The 19,379-nt window shown below is 38.3% G+C and overlaps 1 protein-coding gene across 4 annotated transcripts in view; it reads left to right on the top strand.

Moving 5' to 3' along the window:
• The window catches only part of NME7 (NME/NM23 family member 7), a 171,904-nt gene that overhangs the window by 123,520 nt on the left and 29,005 nt on the right, over nucleotides 1-19,379 (top strand). For 3 of the 4 annotated variants that reach the window (XM_010984472.3, XM_010984471.3, XM_010984474.3), the window contains exon 11: nucleotides 5,064-5,171. In XM_010984472.3, coding sequence (XP_010982774.1) covers nucleotides 5,064-5,171 — 108 coding nt within the window. Of the gene's footprint in view, nucleotides 1-5,063; nucleotides 5,181-19,379 lie in introns of those variants that run through there. The other variant, XM_010984473.3, reaches the window with a different exon arrangement.

Here is a 19,379-nt window from a genome sequence, read left to right as displayed (position 1 = left end):
CAAACACAGCACACAGAACCAATACCTAAGGAAAACAAATTGAGCTAATGAAAGTCTTTAAAACAATACAGTCAGTAGCCCCAGGAAGACTGAAGGGAATATTGGATCCATAAAAATAACTATAGCTATGGAAAGCTTAAACTATAATTTTTGAAATGTCAAAATTCTTAGCAAATGAGTAGAAGTGTGCAGGGGACCCAGTTTAGAAACAAATTAGTGAGGTGACAGATCAAATGGAGGAATTGTCCCAGAATGTAACCCAAAAAGACAATTAGATGGAAAATAGGGGGGAAAAGAGAGGGAAGGTAGAACCAGAAGTTTCAATACCGATTGCATAGAAGTGGCTAAAGGAAAGAAGAGATAAAATGGAGGAGAGAAAATAATAATAAAAATAATAGAAGCTGACTGAAATGTATGTCTTCAAATTGGATTAGACTGTTGAGTATGGAGCAGAATGACTGGTAAATGGCCAATGCCCAGATAAAGAGATAATGCAAAACCTTCCAGAAAAGAGAATGGTAATCAGACTGCAGGCATCCGCAGTGCCATATTTGTCATATATGTTGTACATTCTGCATGAATTGTATGTGAATCTGCACATCTTTGTGTATGTATGTGCGTGTGCACCTGCATGTGTGTGCACGTGTGTGTGTAACTGGTCACTGCTGTGGAGGGCCACTCAGATCCGCCTCTGCCCTTCAGGACTGCAGTGCCCATTCCCCAGCTGCTGGAAGTGCTGGCAGCTGACAGTGATGCAGCAAGTCCCTCGCCAGAAATTGCTCTCTGCCGAAGAAAGTTAGCTTGCACAAGGACATGCCCCCTTCCCTGGAACAGCCTATATCCAGTGACTTGTCACTTTGGAGAGATAAAGATCTGACCCCTTTGCTTCAATGGAGGACAACTCTGAAGTTCCAGAGCTCCTTGTAAGATTATCTGGGGGCAACTCTTGTTAGTGCTTTGAAGTTCAACCTCTCCCTCTGCCCAACCCTGTTTTCCTCACAAGTATAGATCCTGAGGCCACTCCTCAGGAAACTTCCAGCATGCAGATCTCCATCTCAGAGTTGGTTTCCCCAAGAATGCAACCTGTGACAGTATTCTTCTCAACTACCCATGAGACATTTGCTAAAACTTAGTACATATTAAGAAAATGTCAACAAGTTCCTTCAAAAGAAGACCAGAGGCCACATTCTCTGACCACAGTACAATAGATTAGCTGTTAACAACCTCCCCACACCACACCCCCTTCCCAGCACACACACACCTCTTCGGAGTTCAAGGGCTGTGCATGTAGCAGGCACGTACATGAAAGTAATATTTTAATGAATACGGTGAACACCAAATAAAAGTGGGTAGAGAACAAGTTCTTATGAAACAGTTTAATCAGAGTGACTCATTTTGAAGTGTTTGCCCCCTAATCTGAAATGATAAGAAACGGAAAAGTGCTCACCTTTCATTCACCTTTCATAGTTTTACAGAGTACATCTTACTTCACAGAGTGGCAGCTTACCACCATGTAGGTAGAGTAGGTGTTTAACATTGGGTGCTTCATTGCTTGGAAAATTACGGGGAACAGAAAATAATGAATATGAAATAAAGTATGAAGTCAGCCTTATTTTCTAGTTTATCAAAATGTTTTTCTTAAATTTGATACAGTTATAACTGACATTTGATAGAAACCTTGAAAATAAGACTTCAGTAACTCACTAAATAAACGCCTTTAAAATGTGCTTAAGTGATGGACTCACAGACGGGGATGCTGCTCAGAATCCTTGCACCATACACTCCACCCGTCCTAATTCCGGTGCTCTGTATATTCATACAGGTAATCCACTCCGTACCTTGGCCTCTCCATCTGTTGTTCTCCTTTCTTCCAGCCAGCTTGCCCTCCATCTGACCTCAGCCATGGTTATACCTTAAAACTGGTCGTTATAAATCTCTGTAACTCCCTCTCTGCCTACCCCCAGTAATTCCCACTTTAAATATCCTATCTCTTAACTTTACAGCTTGTTTCTTCTGACACACTGATTTCCATAATCACTTCATCCCACTAGGAGCGCTGATCCATCGATCTGCCTTTTCCTTGTCTCTGACCCCTCCACCACCCCCTCCTCCCAGGGCCTCACTTACTTTCTTACTCAATTAAAAGTTTTTGTCCGTCATCATCATTTCTTTACATATACCCTCAACTCCCTCATCCCTCTCTTGTTTTGTTGTTTTCTCTTGCTGAAACCCCAAACCTCATTATCTAACCTTTCAGTGTTCTACCTAACCTTTCTTTGCTTGCACCTGTGCAGCTGAATATGCTGGAGAGGAACACACAACTGTCCTAAATGATCTCCCTCTGCGTTCTCAGTCACTAACCTCGAGCGGGCTTAGTGCTCTGAGCAGCCATATTCATTTTTCTAGTCCATTCACTTTTCTGTTCTCTTAAAATATATCTCATACCTTCTTTTTTCTCTCCTCAGATCCCAAAAGCCTCCTCCTCATCCTTTCTTTCAGCTGCTGGCAATCTTGTTGTCTTTTTCACTGGAAAATAGAATCAGTCAAAAGATAACATCTAGGGGGAATTTTAGGAATGTTCTAGGTCTTCTTTAGGGTGATGATTACCGAGTGTAAACACTTGACAAAATTCGTGGGGCAGTACACTTAACACCAATGCATGCTATCGTATGTAAGTTTTATCTCAATAAAAATTAAAAATAAAGAACTTCCGTAAGTTCCCTGCACTACATAAACTCACAAAGCTATAACTGGCCTTGTAGACTGTCTTGATGTTCAGCATGGACTTAGTCACTTGATCCCATCACTCCAGCAATCCTCTCTTCTCCTTTCTGCTTCATCAGTTTTTCCCTTTGTTGAGTCATTCCCATCAGCATGGAAACGTGCTATTATTTTTCCCACTTTGAAGACAACATCCCCTCCGCCTCAAGAAAAAAACAAAAAAACAAAAAAGCTTTCTTGGTCTTACTTATCTGTCTACTTACTGCTCCATTTCTCCCTCCTTTACAGTAAAATTCCTCAGCATAGTTGCCTGTGTTTACCTTTGCCAGTTCTTCCACCCATTTTCTCTTGAAACCACAATAATCAGTCTTCCGCTTCTCTCCACTTCTCTGAAACCGCTCTAGTCAAGGATATCAGTGACTCCATACAGGTAAACCTGATGGTCACTTCTCAGTCTTTACTTGAATTAACAGGAATGTTTGTCACTGGTGATAACTGTCCTTGAAATTTTTCCTTCTCTGTCTTCTAGGAAAGGATGCTCCTGCATTTCTTCTAACCAGGCTGGCCATTCCTCTTCGGGCTCCTTTGCTCACCTCTTCTCATCTCCTTGGCTTTTTAATGACATGGTGCCCCTGTGCCTTCTCTCCTTTGTTTATACTCCACTGCCTTCATGATTTCAGCTAACCTGTCACTTTACACGCCATATATACACTCTTGCTATTGATTGCCAAATTGTTATTTGTGGTGTGGGACACTCCTCTGAACTCTAGACATGTAGGCAATCATGTATTTGATAAGCTCACTTGGATATCTAATAGGCAACTCAAACTTAATGCATTCAAAAGCAAAATCTGGGGGACCTGCCTTTCCAAATGAAGACTTATTATAACAATTAAGACAGTATAGGATAGATGTAAAAATAGACAAAAATTCCAGTGGTACCAAATGGCAAACCAAGAAACAGACCCATACATACATGGAAACCTTTTATATAATAGAGCTGTCATTGGACATTGCTGGAGAAGGAGTGAAAATTTTTAATAAGTGGTGCTGGTGCAATTAAATATCCATATGGGAAAGGGTAAACTTTAAAGATTTTGGAAGACAATAGACATGAGTATCATTATGATCTTGGAGTAGGGAATAATTCCTTAAGAAACAAAAGCACAAACCATAAATGAAAAATCAATAAATTTAATTTCATTAAAATTTAGTCTTTCTGGTCATCAAAAAACATTCTAAAGAAAACTCAAAAGACAAGCTTCACTGGGAAAAAGATATTATCATCATATGTAACTGACAAAAAATTAGAATTCAGAATATACTAATAGTAGCAATCAAAAAGAAAAAGAAGAACTCAGTAGAAAAATGGAGGGAAGTCAAGAACAGGCATTTTATAGGAAAGGATGTATATGAAAAATCACTCAGTTTCTTTAGTAATCAAGGAAATGTGAACTAAGAACACAGTGAGATGCCATTTCACACTTGCCAGAATGGCTAAATTAAAAAGTTAGCCAATATCAAATGCTGGTTTTGATGTGGATAGTGGGAATTCTTGTGCACTGATGGTTGAGGGCAAATTGTTACCACCATTTAAGAAAATAGTTTGACAATACTTAGTAAAAGTGAATATGGATGTGCCCTAAGATTCCAGAAAAGCTCTTGCACATGTGCACCATGTACAAGAATGCTTGTAGCAGAATTGTGGGTGTGTGTGGGTGTGTGTGTGTGTGAGCTAGAATAAGAGAGAGGTTGGGAAAGAGGGAGAAGGAATGAATTGAATGTTCATCAACAGGAAAATGGATAAAGTATGCTCTATCATACATTGGAATCTACATGGTAACAAAAACAAATTTAAGTTACAGCTATACATATGTACATGGACAAGTATGAAAAACCATTTTTTCCCCCTAAATGGCACGAAGCTGATACAACTATAACATTAAAAAATCTTTTGGAATCAATGCCATCAAACTAGTTCATTTTAAATCAAGTTATTAGGATCTCTGTTGTCTTTGTAAAATATAGGTCTTTCACAATAATGAACTGGGTTCATATTTTATATGACTCCCATAATCTGTTAATAAAAAGAAGGTAATTATTATTGCCCTTTAACATAGATTACAGCAGACTTTACTTTGGGTCAGAGAAAAAGCCTTCTGAGTGAACTGAAAATTTTCATTGCTCAGTTTTCATACATTCCTGCTATTTCCAGGAAAAATCCGTACCAACAATATATACATGTATTTCATTAAGGAATAATTCAAGTGCTTTGTACAGCTGGTGATTTTCTTAACACTGCATGGCTGATTTTATTCTACATGTGAATGTGTGTTTAACAGGAAATTGCCCGGCATTTACGTCCTGGAACCCTCCGAGCAATCTTTGGTAAAACTAAGATCCAGAATGCTGTCCACTGTACTGATCTGCCAGAGGATGGCCCGTTAGAGGTAAGATAAAGAAGGGTAAACACCCTGTTTCTATTTCAAGCTCGTGAATAATCTCAGCAGTTCTAGTGTGTAAGGAACCTTTTCAGATTCTTGGATTACAGTGTTCCTTGGCCATTTGACGACTTCAGACTGCAACTTTAAAAGACCAAAGTGAAGGATGCTGTATATAACTGGGTAGTCTTCATAAAATTAAGGTTATTTTTCTGATTGGCCTATATTACTATGGTTTAAAAATATTTTAGAAAGTAAAAAGCTACAACATTGACTAAATAATGTGGAATTTGTTTCAGAATCCTGAAGAAATACCATTACCGGGAGTTTCTAGTCATAAAGATATATCGATGAAATTAAGAAGTTCAGTATACAATGTGATAGCATTAAAAGTAATAACTACCATTATTGACTCTTTATATATCAGGTTCTATAATAATTATGATAAATGCGTTGTATAAATTTCTCTTGACCTCCACAGCAAGTCTGGTAAGTTGGCATTATCATGTGTGTTTTTTTCAGAAAAATGAAATTGAGACTCAGAAAGGTTAAGTAACATCCTCAAATCAAACAGCTAATATAAGACAAATTTTGACCTCTCATTTGTTTAATTAGCATAAAATAAGAAACAGTGAAAAAATACAAGAAAATGTAAGTGAAAATTGGTCTGGTTTGGGATTAAGTCATTTCTCAATTCTCAAGAAACTTGAGAGATTGACATTTTTAACTTCTTACAATTTAAAAAAATTTGTGTCAGAAGGAACTAAATGAAATTAAAAGATACGATAAATTTAATTGCTTATAGCATGAAAGTCAGAAAAATGACTGATTTCCTTAATACATATTTATTTTAGTGAGTATTGTTTTATGTCAAATCTATTGGTCTTTTTTTTTTTTTCCACCTTTAAAGTCATATATAGAAAAGTCTTCCCCAACATTTTGTTTTCATTTTCTCACACTGAAATACTCAACTCACTTAGAATTTATTTGATGTTTGGTGTGAGCTATGGATCTAGTCAGCTGCCACAACATTCTTTATTAAATCCTTCTGTTCTTTCATGGTTATTTCTCATGTATTGAATTCTTATGTACACTTGTGCCTGTTTCTGAACTTTCAATTTATTCCATTGGTCTGTGCTAGCAAAATTCTATTTTTATTATTGTAGTCGATTTAAACTTTTAAAAGGTTTTCTTGGTTATTCTCTTAAACTTATTTCTCAAAATGAAATTTACCAAGTTCTTTATCCCGCCCCCACAAGATGCCAACGGGACTTTAACTGACATTGCAGTATGTTTATGGATTAGTGTGAGGGTGACGTGGCAAGTGGGTCCCTCCAACTGCCTGTGTGGTGTGCTGCTTTTTTTTTTTTTTTTTTTTGATGTGCTTCTTCTTTTATGCAGACAGTAGCCTTTTTTACATGGGTCTTAGACATAGCCTGTTAAATTTATTTCTATCAGTTTTTGCTTTTGTTGCTGTAGAGAATGATTTAGCTGGCTCCATTATTTCTGGTACAATCCAAGATGTTCATCTGCTGAAATCTTATCCAAACTGTACCCTAGTATGAGATTTAGACGTAAATACTTCTGAAATTTAAAAATGTAACATTTTATTTTTACCCAAAGGATTAAATACTTACTTTAAATTTTCACCTATTTTATAAGTATTCCCTTTACCCTCTGAGAGCTTAGGATCTGTAGATTAGCCTTGAAGTCAGACGGTTGTTCAATGAAATTGAAATATGATTAACAATGAAATGTATGCCCACTGGAAAATATTATCCAAGATATGCGTGTGATTTTGCTCATGCAATTTGAAAGAGATTGTTACTACACGTAGTTTACAAAGCCATTCACTAAATGATTAAAAATCTTTCTGATGTAACTGCACAGGATATTTAATTGCAAATTAATGGCTGTGTGGTTTCGAGAATTCCTCAAAACCGGAAGTTGGAGCTCCAGCGGACTCCTTTCACATGGCCAATGATTCATACTTGCCGAGACCTGAAATAAGTCACTTCTTCTTTCCATGCCTCACTTCTCTTATCAATAAAATGGAGTAAGGAGTGCTGATACTACCAAGGGGTGTTCTCTTAGTCCGAGGATTAACTATTTGCAGATTGTTACTTAGCTTTAAATGGCAAAGTATTATTTTAAAAACAGACAGACTAACAGAGGCCCAAAGAGTTATCTGCTCAGAGACTTTTCAAATGAAATTCAGGATGACACAAAGACAAGCTATCTGATCAGGCAAGCACTTTGTACTTAGATCTACTGTTCATTAAGGGAACATCCATTAGTTATACAGTGACCATAAAATTTATTGCCCATTCCAGAATCAATCAGGATGTTGGGACGAAAGGAATAAGCCAGAACTGTCATGGGCACACTAGTTATGTGTCAAGCAGGGAAGGAAAGGAACAAGCGACTTCTCCTTTTTCTCATGTGATGTTTACTGAGCTAAGTTTTATTTGCATCATACGTGTAGAGCTCAGAAAATATGGTTTCAGTTTATATTTTTGTGACCATCAGTTGTTTTATTTACTTATTTTTACAGCAATTATAGAGTGTGTTTTACTTGCTGACATTGTGATAGGATTTCAGAGTCAAACAGGGCATTTCTTCTGTCTCACTGAGCTCACAGTAAGTTTTAGAGGTCAGGGATTTTGGCATGAATATAGAAATCTGATTTCATTAGATGTGGCTGTTGTGACACAGCCACTTTTGTGGTTATGAGCAAAAATGACAGCATCTATATAGTAGGAGACCTTCTAGGATGTTACTTTACTGCTGAGATGCCCCAATACTCGGTTGGTAGTAGTTACAAAGGTCTTAAATCTATGCTTGAAAGAAAGCATTAATGGAAAAATATTTAACCTAACTAATAATAAAAGAAATAAAAAATATTAGTTTCCTGCTAATGGGAAAGAATTTTTAAAGTATCCATGGCCACTTCCGGTGAGGCTTCAGGAAAATAGATACCTTCATATTGCTGGCGACAGCTGTGTGGCAGCAGGTACTGAAAGACATGGGATTTTTCCATACGCTTTGTTCCAGAATTCTACTTCTTAGAATCTCACCAAAGAAGGACAGGCAGCCGCAGGACTGCTAAATGGAAATTTCCCACACAGATGTTCATTTAGGAAGTATTTGCGGATAATTAAAATTGGAAATAGTGTGCATGTCTAAAGATTTATCAGATATTTTTTACCTCTGAAAAAACCTTCCATCAAACTCATAGTCTGCATCAGAGCTCCATCTGCGTGTTTTCACAGCACCTTGCTTTCCTCTTGTGCAGTGGTATAGGGTCAACATCGCTCTGTACTCCAGGGCAAGTTACTCATCTCACTGAGCCTAGGATTCCTCATTCTGTAAAAGGAAGATAACAGTGCCTGTCTTATCAGATTGCATAGCGCCCAGCACATAGTGATTTCCAAACAAATGATAACAAGTGTATTGTTGTTATTACCATCCATTTTGTTTACCTATGTATATTTTCCCCTTGGACTTAATACTCAAAGAGAAGAGAGTCTGTCTTGCCTGGCCTTTAAAAACTCTTTGACAAATCATCTTTGAAGGAAAAGAAAGAAGAGTTTGGTTCAATAAATTATGGTTCATGTACTCAGTACAAAAGTATGTAACATTTTTTCTTCCGTGTTGATAATGAAGACCCTATAGCAGTGGTTTCTAGCCTTGGTTGCATGTTAGAATCACCTAGGCAGTGTTTAATATACTAATGCCCAGATGTACCCTTAAACATTCTCATTAAAAAAATAATAATTTCCAGCTTATAGAAAAGTTGCAAGTACAGTCTACAAAACTTTAAAAAAATAAATAAATGTTTGGGATTAAGTTGCCACCATAATGTCCCATTTCTCTCAATACTTCAGGGTGTATTTTTAACATAAAGGGACATTGTCCTACATAACCAAATCACAAGCATCCAAATTAGGACATTAGCATCAATATGTTACTATTATCAAAGCTTTAAACTCCATTTCAAGTTTCACCAGTTTATAGCAAATGGACTTTTAATAGCAAAAGGATCCAGGTCTGGGAATCATGCATTGCATTTAGCTTTCTCCTTTGTTTCTTACAATCTAGAACCATTTGTTAGATTTTCCTTGCCTTTCGTAACCTTGATACCTTTGAAATAATAAGCAGAGATTCTAATTTAATAGATCAGTTTATCCCTTTGCTCATCAGAAACTTTTCTAGATGACTTCCACCCTGTAGTCCTAACAAGACACTGACATATTTATCCTATCGTGTGGCATATATTTCTTCTGCAAAAAGTTGTTTGTTGGCTCCCCATTGTCCCTAAAAACGTGTGCTGCTTTTTTGGTTTTATCACTCAACATTGTGTGCACCTGTCCTCCGCTCCCCTTCAGTGTTAGTCCCCCCTCGCATCTACGCCATTGGTGATACTCCTGAGGGTCGGTTTTACTTTCTCCTTGCTTTCTTTGTCTTTCCCAAAGCTTCACTGAAAAAACATGCATATTTCTCTGCCTTTCATTTTATTTCTGTAGTCTGTTTCCAGGACTGTCTTTCTCTGATTATCTTCAATACTTCACAGGTACTGAAGTTGAAATCCTCTAAGTTGCCAAATAAGTATATGGTAGAAAATTCAAGTGTGTTTGACTTTCAAATTCTGTATAGCAAAACGAGATACATCAGTCATTCCTGCAGATATTTACATTTTTAAAAAAATTTTTTAAAATACCTTTATTGTGGTATGGTTCCTGTACAATAAACTACACATATTTCAAATGTATGATTTGATGAATTTTGATAGATGTAGACACCCATGAAACCAACACAACAATCAAGATACCCAGCATTTCCATCACTCCCCAAGAGGTGCAAATTTCAAACTTCCAATTTATAAAAACTAAAAATTCATCACTAGGGACACAGCAATAAACAGGGTTTATGTAGCTCCTGCCCTCATGGAGCTTACCTTCTAGAAGATAATAATCCTAGTAAACTGGTTTTTGGGATGATGGAAAAGAGGGGTGGATCTTTCCTGTTTTCCTTTTCCAAATGTTCTATAACTTGGTTATATCACTTATTTGGTTATAAAATGAATATTTAAGAAATAAATAAAACATTTCATCATATGTATAAATAGTTGGTCAAAGCAAGTCTGAATTTGGATATATAATTATTTCTGCATTGGTTTTTGTTCTGGTACTCTCTGGGGAAAAAAAAAAAAAAGCTATTAACCAGAAATAAACATAGGTGTAGAGGGAATAAGATGATTGAACAGGTCTGGATTTCGTGGCTGTGGTTAGTGCAGGCCTCTGAACACACTAACACTCATAATTTATCTTTAGTTGTAGTTTCTATCTTGAAGGAAGAGTTATGATTTTTACTAGTACATTGTCCAAGAGGGAACAAGTTGTCCAAATCCAAGAGCAACTAGCTGTCTCTAAGAGATGTAAAAATAGTTTAGTAAGGCAGGAGCTTTGACCTTGAGGTAGAAAATGACAAGAGATAAGGCTGGAAAAATCAGCAAGGGCCTTGTAAAGTCGTATTAAGATGTCTGAGCTTTATCCAGAGGGCAACTGTGTGTTTTACGCAGAGGCTTAGCACGATCACTCCTACCTGATAGCGATCAGGCTGGCTGCAGTGTCGAGAGCAGATGAAAGCGGGCCTGGGGAGATCAGTCTGAAGGAGACAGACTGGAGAGAAGGCTATTAAAATAATTCAGGGGAAGATGCTGGTAGTCTGAGCAGATATGACAGTAGGGGTAGCCAGAAGCGGTGAGCTTCAAAAGACATTTAGGCGGGTAGAAGTGACGGCCTCGGAGACAGACTGGATGTGGAGGGTAACCTATGGGAATGGGCACGATTAACTCCTGTCTGCAAGTGAAGATGGTGGTACAGAGACTACCCTCTTAATCTGTGATACAGATTTCTGAAAACCAAAGCTTTTTATTTTTATAAGTTTGATGGCAAAGCCTAACCTGATCTTAAATATGACTATGTACTGTCCTTCCTCAGTATCCATGGGGGATTGTTTCCAGGACCCCTACAGGTACCAAGATCTGTGGATGCTCAAGTCCCTTATATAAAATGGCATAGTATGGTTCACCCTTCATACCTATGAACCCATTTGAACCCACGGGTACAATTTTCATATGATCCACTTAATGTGACCTTTCACACTGCTGCAGAAATATGAATGCATTAAGTGATGGGGAACTTCCCAGACTCTTTGTATAATATATCCCAGGATGGTTGTTGAAACCACCATTATCACTTCTGGGTTCCAGGCTGGAGGAATGGGAAGGGCAGGGGGCAAAAGGTGAAAAAACGCCAGCTCAGCCAGCTCCCTCCTCCCCATCCACTTTAAGAAGCTTTTCCAGAAGCCCCAGGCAACAACTTCTGCTTATGATTTATTTACTGGAATTTAGTCCCATGACTACCTCCTCCTTAAAGGGGGAGCTGGTAAATGTAGTTCTGTTGGTTGAGAACATTACTACCTCCGGGAAAAATCAAGTTTCTGTGAGAATGCAGAAAGGGAGGACAAGCACCTGGGAGATGGAGAGCAGTATCTGCCGCCAGAGGTCAACAAGGGTGACAGTGGTATTTACCTAGGGACCAGGGTTCCAGTAGAGTTGGCCCCTGCCATTCCCTAGTACAGTGGTTCTCAAGCATCCTCACCTGATCACCAGCATCTGCATCACCTGAGAACTGGGTGGGAATGAAATTCACTGGTACTACCACAGACCTACTGACTTGGAAATCCTAGGGCTCAAGCCCGGGAATCTGTGCTTTAACAAGCCTTCCTGGTGATTCCGATGCCTCTGAAGTTTGAGAATCACTGCCTGAGTGTGATGGTTCCCAGCCAATGGCATGCATTAAATCACCTATGGAGTTTTTAAAACTACATGAGCCTGGAACTCTGTCATAGAAGGTTCTGGGTAAGTAAATCTTGGATGAGCTTCCTGTATCTATTTATTTTTTTTAAGTGGCTGGTGATTCTGATATGGCTCATAATTAAACTAGCATTTGGAAATCATTGCCATTCAGACCTTTTGGAAAAAGTTGGTCATGATTCTGCTTTTGAGGTAAACCTAGACCCTGTGAGCAGACCAGCAAAGGGATTATTTTGCTTTGAGGACTCAGTAAGAATTGGAAATACCAACAATCTCGAAATTTGAAAAGCTCTATTACCTCTTTCAGTGGATTCAATGGCAGCCAAGGATTATTACGCTCCCCAGGGAGCCCCAATCTCTGACTGGGGGAGTCTGGCTTCTCAGGAAGGAGCCAGCCATGACCTGGTTCATTACCTGGATTTCTTGGGGGAAGGCTCATGGTCAAGGCTGCCACAATGCCCTCCTGGGAATTAACTAGAGGCCTGTGTGTACGTGCACGTGAACATTGATGCATGCTAAGGCTCACAAGGCCAGAGGCCCTGGGTCTCTCACAGCTGAAAGCGGTTCTCAGATTCTTCAAATCTGCACTCACATTAGCCTGGGCACATGGCTCTTAGGTGTGCCAGGAACCAAGTTACGTCTTGTCCTTCCAGATGGCTGGTTGTGTAAGTTCCTTGAGGGTCTGTACCTCTCAGACTGTTGTCTGTCTAGCTCTTGCCCAGAATACTGCTCTTTGTCAATGTCTGTTGAGTTAATGCCTGAGGGGCCTGGGGGAATGTTATGAATGTCCCCATGAATGGGGACAGTGCACCTCCATCCCCCTTTCTCTTTTCATATGGCTGAAATGTCACCGCCTGATGAGGGTGAGCCCCACTTTCAAGTGCCATATGCCACAACTCCCTCCATCTACCTGTTGTCAGAAAAGTCTACTGCTGTCAGCATCTTTTATTGCTGACTGTGTATGCTGGTCACACCTGAAATACGTGCATGTGGAAAGCTGATGATTTGCATAGATTTTTCTTCCTTCTCAAATATAATGTTTCAAAAGTCTCCACATTAACCTTAAAAAATCCTGAAAATATAAGAAGCATTAGGCTATCAAATTGTAATTGTTTATGGTCCAGTTAGGATTTCATCAGAATTGGTTATTTTCTCAGATAAAAGAATCTGTAAGGAGCAATTTCATGTTCTCTCCTGTATCCTGCCGTACACGGAGTCCTTGCTAGATTGCTCCATGACTTTCACCCCAGACAGTCCTCACGCTAGCTTAGTAATAGATGGATCTCTGATGGTTCCCTCATTTAGCAGAGATAGGAGTTTAATTTTTTATTCATGACAGTCATGGGTCTCTATTAATAAAATGCTGGAATAGTTTATCCCAAATAGTCATAATACCTATTCACTTCATGGAAATTTCTATAGACATTAATACTGTAATGTCCATGCAGTCGTTATAATGACTGAAATGACATTCCACAAAGTGCATTCACAGGTCTGCAGGTCGGTCTCAGTTCCTTAAGTACAGCCCCAGCTCCAGCTTCTTTTTTTATTGAGGTATAGCCAATTTACAATGTTGTGTTAATTTCTGGTGCACAGCATACTGATTTATTTATACATATATATACACCCATATATATTCCTTTTCATATTCTTTTTCATTATAGGCCACTGCAAGGTATTGAATATAATTCCCTGTGCTATACAGTAGGACCTTGTTGTTCATCTATTTTATGTATAGTAGTTAGTATCTGTAAATCCCAGATTCCCAATTTATCCCTCCCCTCCTCCTCTCCCCTCTGATAACCATGTTTGTGAGTCAGTCTCTATTTTCTAAATAAGTTTATCTGTGTCCCTTTTGTTTTTTGATTCCCTGTATAAGTGATATCATATGGCAACTTTCTTTAGATCGGCTGTCTTCTCACTCTGAAAAGTAACAAGCCTAACCACTTAAAGGTCTATATTTAATATGATTATCCCACTTTTTCTAGGCATTTATAAAATCATTTATTATAGGCTCTAGGAAATAAATCTAAATTGATCCTTTTGGAAAGGTTGGTTAGTTAATAACTATGGAAAATCTGTACAAAATAAATTAGATGAAGAGTCATTGAATGAAAAATGACCTTACAGGAGTGTTAAAAAATCTTCAGGAATTTTATCTCAGTACTTTCTCATCTTCCCTACCAATTCCCTAGCAGTGGTTCTCAAACTTTAGCAGGAGCAGAATCTCCTAGAGGGCTTTTTAAACACACTAATCGCTGGGCCCCACTCACTCCAGAGTTTCTGATCCAGTAGATCTAATTTGCTTTTCCAACAAGTTCCCAGTTAACACTGATGCCATCGGTCCAGAGTACCACACTTTGAGAACCATTGCCCTAGGCCAAAAGTCACTGCACGCTCTTACACTGTTAGGTCAAGTTGTTGTCTTGGTTAATTGTTCTCAGACGTGGGATTTCATAGTCTAGGGACATTTCGAAAAATAAGCCAAGCAATGAACAGTAACAAAACCCACACTGGGGAGAGACAGAACAATCAACTTCAAAAACTTTACCAAATGAGGATGTTAAAAAAAAAATTGTTTTCCATCATTACCATCATTTTGTTTAGAAAGGGACATTTAGTTGCCAGCATCACTTAATCACCAAAGAATAGCCTGTCTCTTCAGCTGGATAAATTCAGCTTGACTCAAAGCTGACTCTATTGCTGCGACATGCCAAGGACACAATGGTGGAGGCAGGCGGCTACAGGGACAGGCAAAATGTGGTTGCATTTTTCTGTAGATACTTTTAAAACAGTAGTAGGATCCACTAAAAGTTTTTCTACTTTTTATTTACCTGTAGAGGTAGGTTCAATGTTAGTGGGAAAATACTGGCCCCTGCTCAGAGTGGACTACTCCTGCCAGCCCTCGGTTCACCACTGCTTCAGTGCCCTGATTTTTCCCTTTTTGCTAGAGAGCAGTGTCATGTCATCCTGGTCCTGACCCACAGCACCTGCAGAGTAGGGGACAGGAGCCGCTGGGCTAAGTTACATGTGGTCATGGAGTCCTGGAACCTTAATTTTACTCCAACCCGATATGAAATACATGTATCGTGTTTCTCAGGTCAAAGAGGAATAGAAATTATTTGAGATTTCTTTAGTCCTGAGAGTGATGATTTATGCATATTTAAGAAAATTGCACAGATTTTTTAAACACATACAAAAAACAAAGAACAAAAAGCCTTTCTAATTTGTTTGGGGAGGTAAACTGAGAATTCTTCTAACACTCTACCTGGGCTCACACACGGTGTCGTAGGTGTGAATGTTAAAAAAGAAATCTTTAAATATGACCAACTGACAAGGGAAGAATATTCTCATTCAAAGTAGGGAGCCAGAGGTTGTTTTTTTTTTTTTTTTAATATCATTATGTCCTTCAACACTGTATGAAGAATTAAAAATTAATTTTCTCTTCTTAATCCATGACTTTTTTTTACCTTAAAAAAATTTTTTTTTAATTGAAGTACAGTCAGTTACAATGTGTCAGTTTCTGGTGTACAGCATAATATCCCAGTCATGTATATATATACATACATTCATTTACATATTTTTTTCCATTAGAGGTTATTATAAGATATTGAACGTAGTTCCCTGTGCTATAAGACTTTAATCTTTTTTTTTACATTTTTTATTGCATTACAGTCATTTCACAATGTGTCAAATTCCATTGTAGAGCACAATTTTTCAGTTATACATGAACATACATATATTCATTGTCACATTTTTAATCTATTTTTATATATAGTGGCTAACATTTGTAAATCTCAAACTCCCAAATTTATCCCTTCCCACTCCCTTTCTCCAGTAACCATAAGATTGTTTACTAAGTCTGTGAGTCTGTTTCTGGTTTGTAGATAATTCATAGTGTCCTTTTTTTTTTTTTTTTTTAAGATTCCACATATGAGTGATATTATGTGGTATTTTTCTTTTTCTTTCTGGCTTACTTCACTTAGAATGACATTCTCCAGGTCCATCCATGTTGCTGCAAATGGCATTATTTTATTCTTTTTTATGGCACATGACTAATTTTTAAAAGTTAACTGAAAAGTGTGTGTATGTTTTATTTTAATTTCATTCATTCATTGATTAGAATGTGTGATCACTTGATTAGGTGGTGTTTTGAGGACACATGTATTATATAGTCCCAGCCTTTAAGGAATCGAAAGTTTAGCTAGGAAAACAAGATAAATACACATATAAAGTTAAATTGTAATATAAAATTAAACACCAGCATAAAAAAATGTCAGGTAGTGAGTGTGGGATGAAATGTCAGAGACAGTATGATGGGAGTGTAATGGAGAGCAGTATGACTGTGGCTAGAGGGACAGGGAAATTCCATTAATGAAATTGCTCTCGAGGAAGCCTTGAAGAAAAAGGCAGGTTTTTATACGCAGAGAGGAAGGGGAAATGGCAGGCTAGTTTCAGGAAAACAATGAGTTACCCAAATCTAGTTAAAGTGGAGGGTTCCTTTAGTAGGTTACAGGAGATAAACTTGGAAAGGAAAACTAGAGCTAGATTATGAAAGTTTTTGAAGGCTTTTTTTTTTTTCTGATGGCAATAATGAACATTAGGATTATGGTGATAAAAAGTAACTGCAATTTACTGAGCAGTATATACCAGGCTGTATGCTAAATGGTTTACCTGCACTGCCTAAAAGCCTTATTGGGTAGGCCTTATTCATCGCTCTTTACAGGTAAGGAGAGTGGTTCTCCCCGCGGGTGAGATGATTGGCCAGTGTCACCCCACAATTAAGTGGTGGAGAGCAGAAATTTAAACCTCCGCCTGTCCGAGTCCAAACCCTACACTTCCATCCAGTAAACCAGGTCAGGGATGGCAAAAAGGTTTCAATTCGAGCGCCAACTCTTGATTTATTTTAAGATTGCAAGACCACAGCTAAGCAGAGGAAGATATGCTGTCATGGAATACTAATGACTGCCATGAATGAGGGATGGGAGTTTGTTGGTGTGTGTGACACACAGTGGCTCCTTAGACTCTAGAAAACTGGAAACAGTCAAAGGCTTTTGAGTCGGGTGATGACCTGACAAAGTGGAGTTTCCAAAACTTTGACCAGGCAGCAGAGTTTAAGTGAATGGCTAACAGGAGTAATGGAGGCATATGCTCTCATCATCCAGTGAGAAGTCTTAAGGGCTTGGTGGCCTAAAATACTAACAGATGTTCTTTTACTTTAATCATTTCTACTGTAAAAGGTACAGTTCTTTGAATAATATCTCTCTCCTCCACTAAACTCTATATTTTTTTTGTTCATTGCTTAATTCCCCAGTGCCTACGCACTGAATGCATTTTTCTTAAATCTAGTAATGTTAAAAGTAATGGTAATAATAGTAAGCACTTACTTTGTGCCCAGTGTTGGGCTAAGTATTTTCAGCACAGTGAGTACACCTGGAACCAGACCACCTGGGCTTAAATTCAGCTCATCCACTTACGAGCTGTTTAAGCAAGTTGTGTAAAATCTTGTGCCTCAATGCCCTCACCTTTAAGATGAGCACAGTAATAGTACTTACCTGAGAGGGTAGTTGCGAGAAATAGATTGTTTGGCATATGTAAATCAGTAAGAATAGGAAGTGTTCAGCAAATATTGGTTGCTATTGTGTTTATCATTATTATCGTAATCTTTACCATTACTTCATTTGGCCACTGGAAAATGCATCAGCATGAACAGGAAAACTACTTTTATGATGTGCTCATTAAGTGTCAGGCCTGTTAGACTCTTTTGCAAAAACAATATTCCAGTGAAGTTAAAACCCAAAGTATAATTTCACTGTCAGAAAACACTTAATTCTGTTTTTATCAAATACAAAGCACATACAGACCTGATTTCAAATTACATGTTTTACATGACATTACATGTCAAAGAAGCCTTTCTGTTTCAGTGTAGCCCTTTATGACTGAGCATCAGATTTTATTCCTTTGCAAGCAATCCAAAGGTCAGGACCCAGGTGCTGGCTAGCCTCAGTGCCACAGTAGCTAAACTTGGTCCTCTTGTTTTTCTGTTTTCCAACCTCTTGTCTCCTTGTATAAACTCTATTGTCTATCACCAGGCAGTAAATGAAACTCATGAATGATTCCTTTTTTAGCTGAGGTTTGAGAGGCAGAAGCTGGATGAGCTAAGAGTAAGGGAGTGAGAATACAGTTTATGTAGACAAGCAAAGCTTCCCTTGGCTGACTCCTTATTAAAAACAAATAAAATACGAACTTTCCTCCGTTCCCACTGAGTGGTGCTTGTTTCCAGTTTGTAGCCCTTCACCTTGATGACTTTCAGTTACGCTGACGTATGAATTTCAATGAGTGTGGTCAGTTCTTGGTCATTTACCAGAATGGCAAAATGAAGAGGTTTGCAAGGGCAAGGGCACTTGAAATCCAGAGAGAGCCCAGCAGCCATCTGTCCATTAAGTGCAACCTGTTCACCAAGTGACATTTTACTTTTTTGATAGTAAGTGTCCAGGTGGAATGATTTACTCTTCTACTCTTAAATTTGTTGTTTTTAGCCATCTTCTTATGAAGCTCAAAAATATTTGTTGTGGACTTAAATGTTTTATAATTAAATGAAGGTGATTAAGAATTATGAAGGGACTCAAAGTCACAAACTAGAATTTAAAAGACTGACTCATCCCAGAATTATGTAATCTAGATTTGATAAGATTATATTATAACCAAGTATAATCCTCCAGCGATAGAAATGTATAACTAAAATAGTAACCTTTCTGAGTTAAATATTACTTAAAACTAATAAATAAATATGCTCACTGGTGCTCTTATTTCCAGTAATCCTAGAGTTGAAAGAAACTTCCAGAATAGCATTGCTATGGTGTCTGCTGTGTGTACAGGCATCCTGTAAAAGAAAAAAATTGCACCAAGCCAGCACTCATGGGGGTACATGGCTTTGATCCTGATCTCAGGTAAGGGAGATGAAGTGCCCTTTTGGGCCAGAGATACTTGTGTCTCCACTGGCCCGTGTGGTGTCACATCCACATGAGTACCTCCAAGGGCTGCCTGGTCGCCTCATTTCCCTGACTCTGAAAGAATGAGGAGGAAGGTATAACCTTCCACTCCTTGTCCTTTGCTCTCTGCAGTTTGACCCTGAACTCTTGTCTCTGGTCTGCACGCTGCTTCATTTTTTAGCCAGTGACTAGGCATGATCTGAGTTAATAAATAACTGCCAGGTGACTAATTGAAGGTCCTTAGAGAGGACCTAGAAAGGAGCCTAAAACATTGTTGACCTAATCAAATTCATCCTCTTCTTCATTCATGAAATATTACTGCAACTTCCACTTTGGTGTCAGGGT

Source organism: Camelus dromedarius, chromosome 23 (genome assembly GCF_036321535.1).
Source record: "Camelus dromedarius isolate mCamDro1 chromosome 23, mCamDro1.pat, whole genome shotgun sequence".
Taxonomy (NCBI): domain Eukaryota; kingdom Metazoa; phylum Chordata; class Mammalia; order Artiodactyla; family Camelidae; genus Camelus; species Camelus dromedarius.
This window is presented reverse-complemented; position numbering and strand designations above follow the sequence as displayed.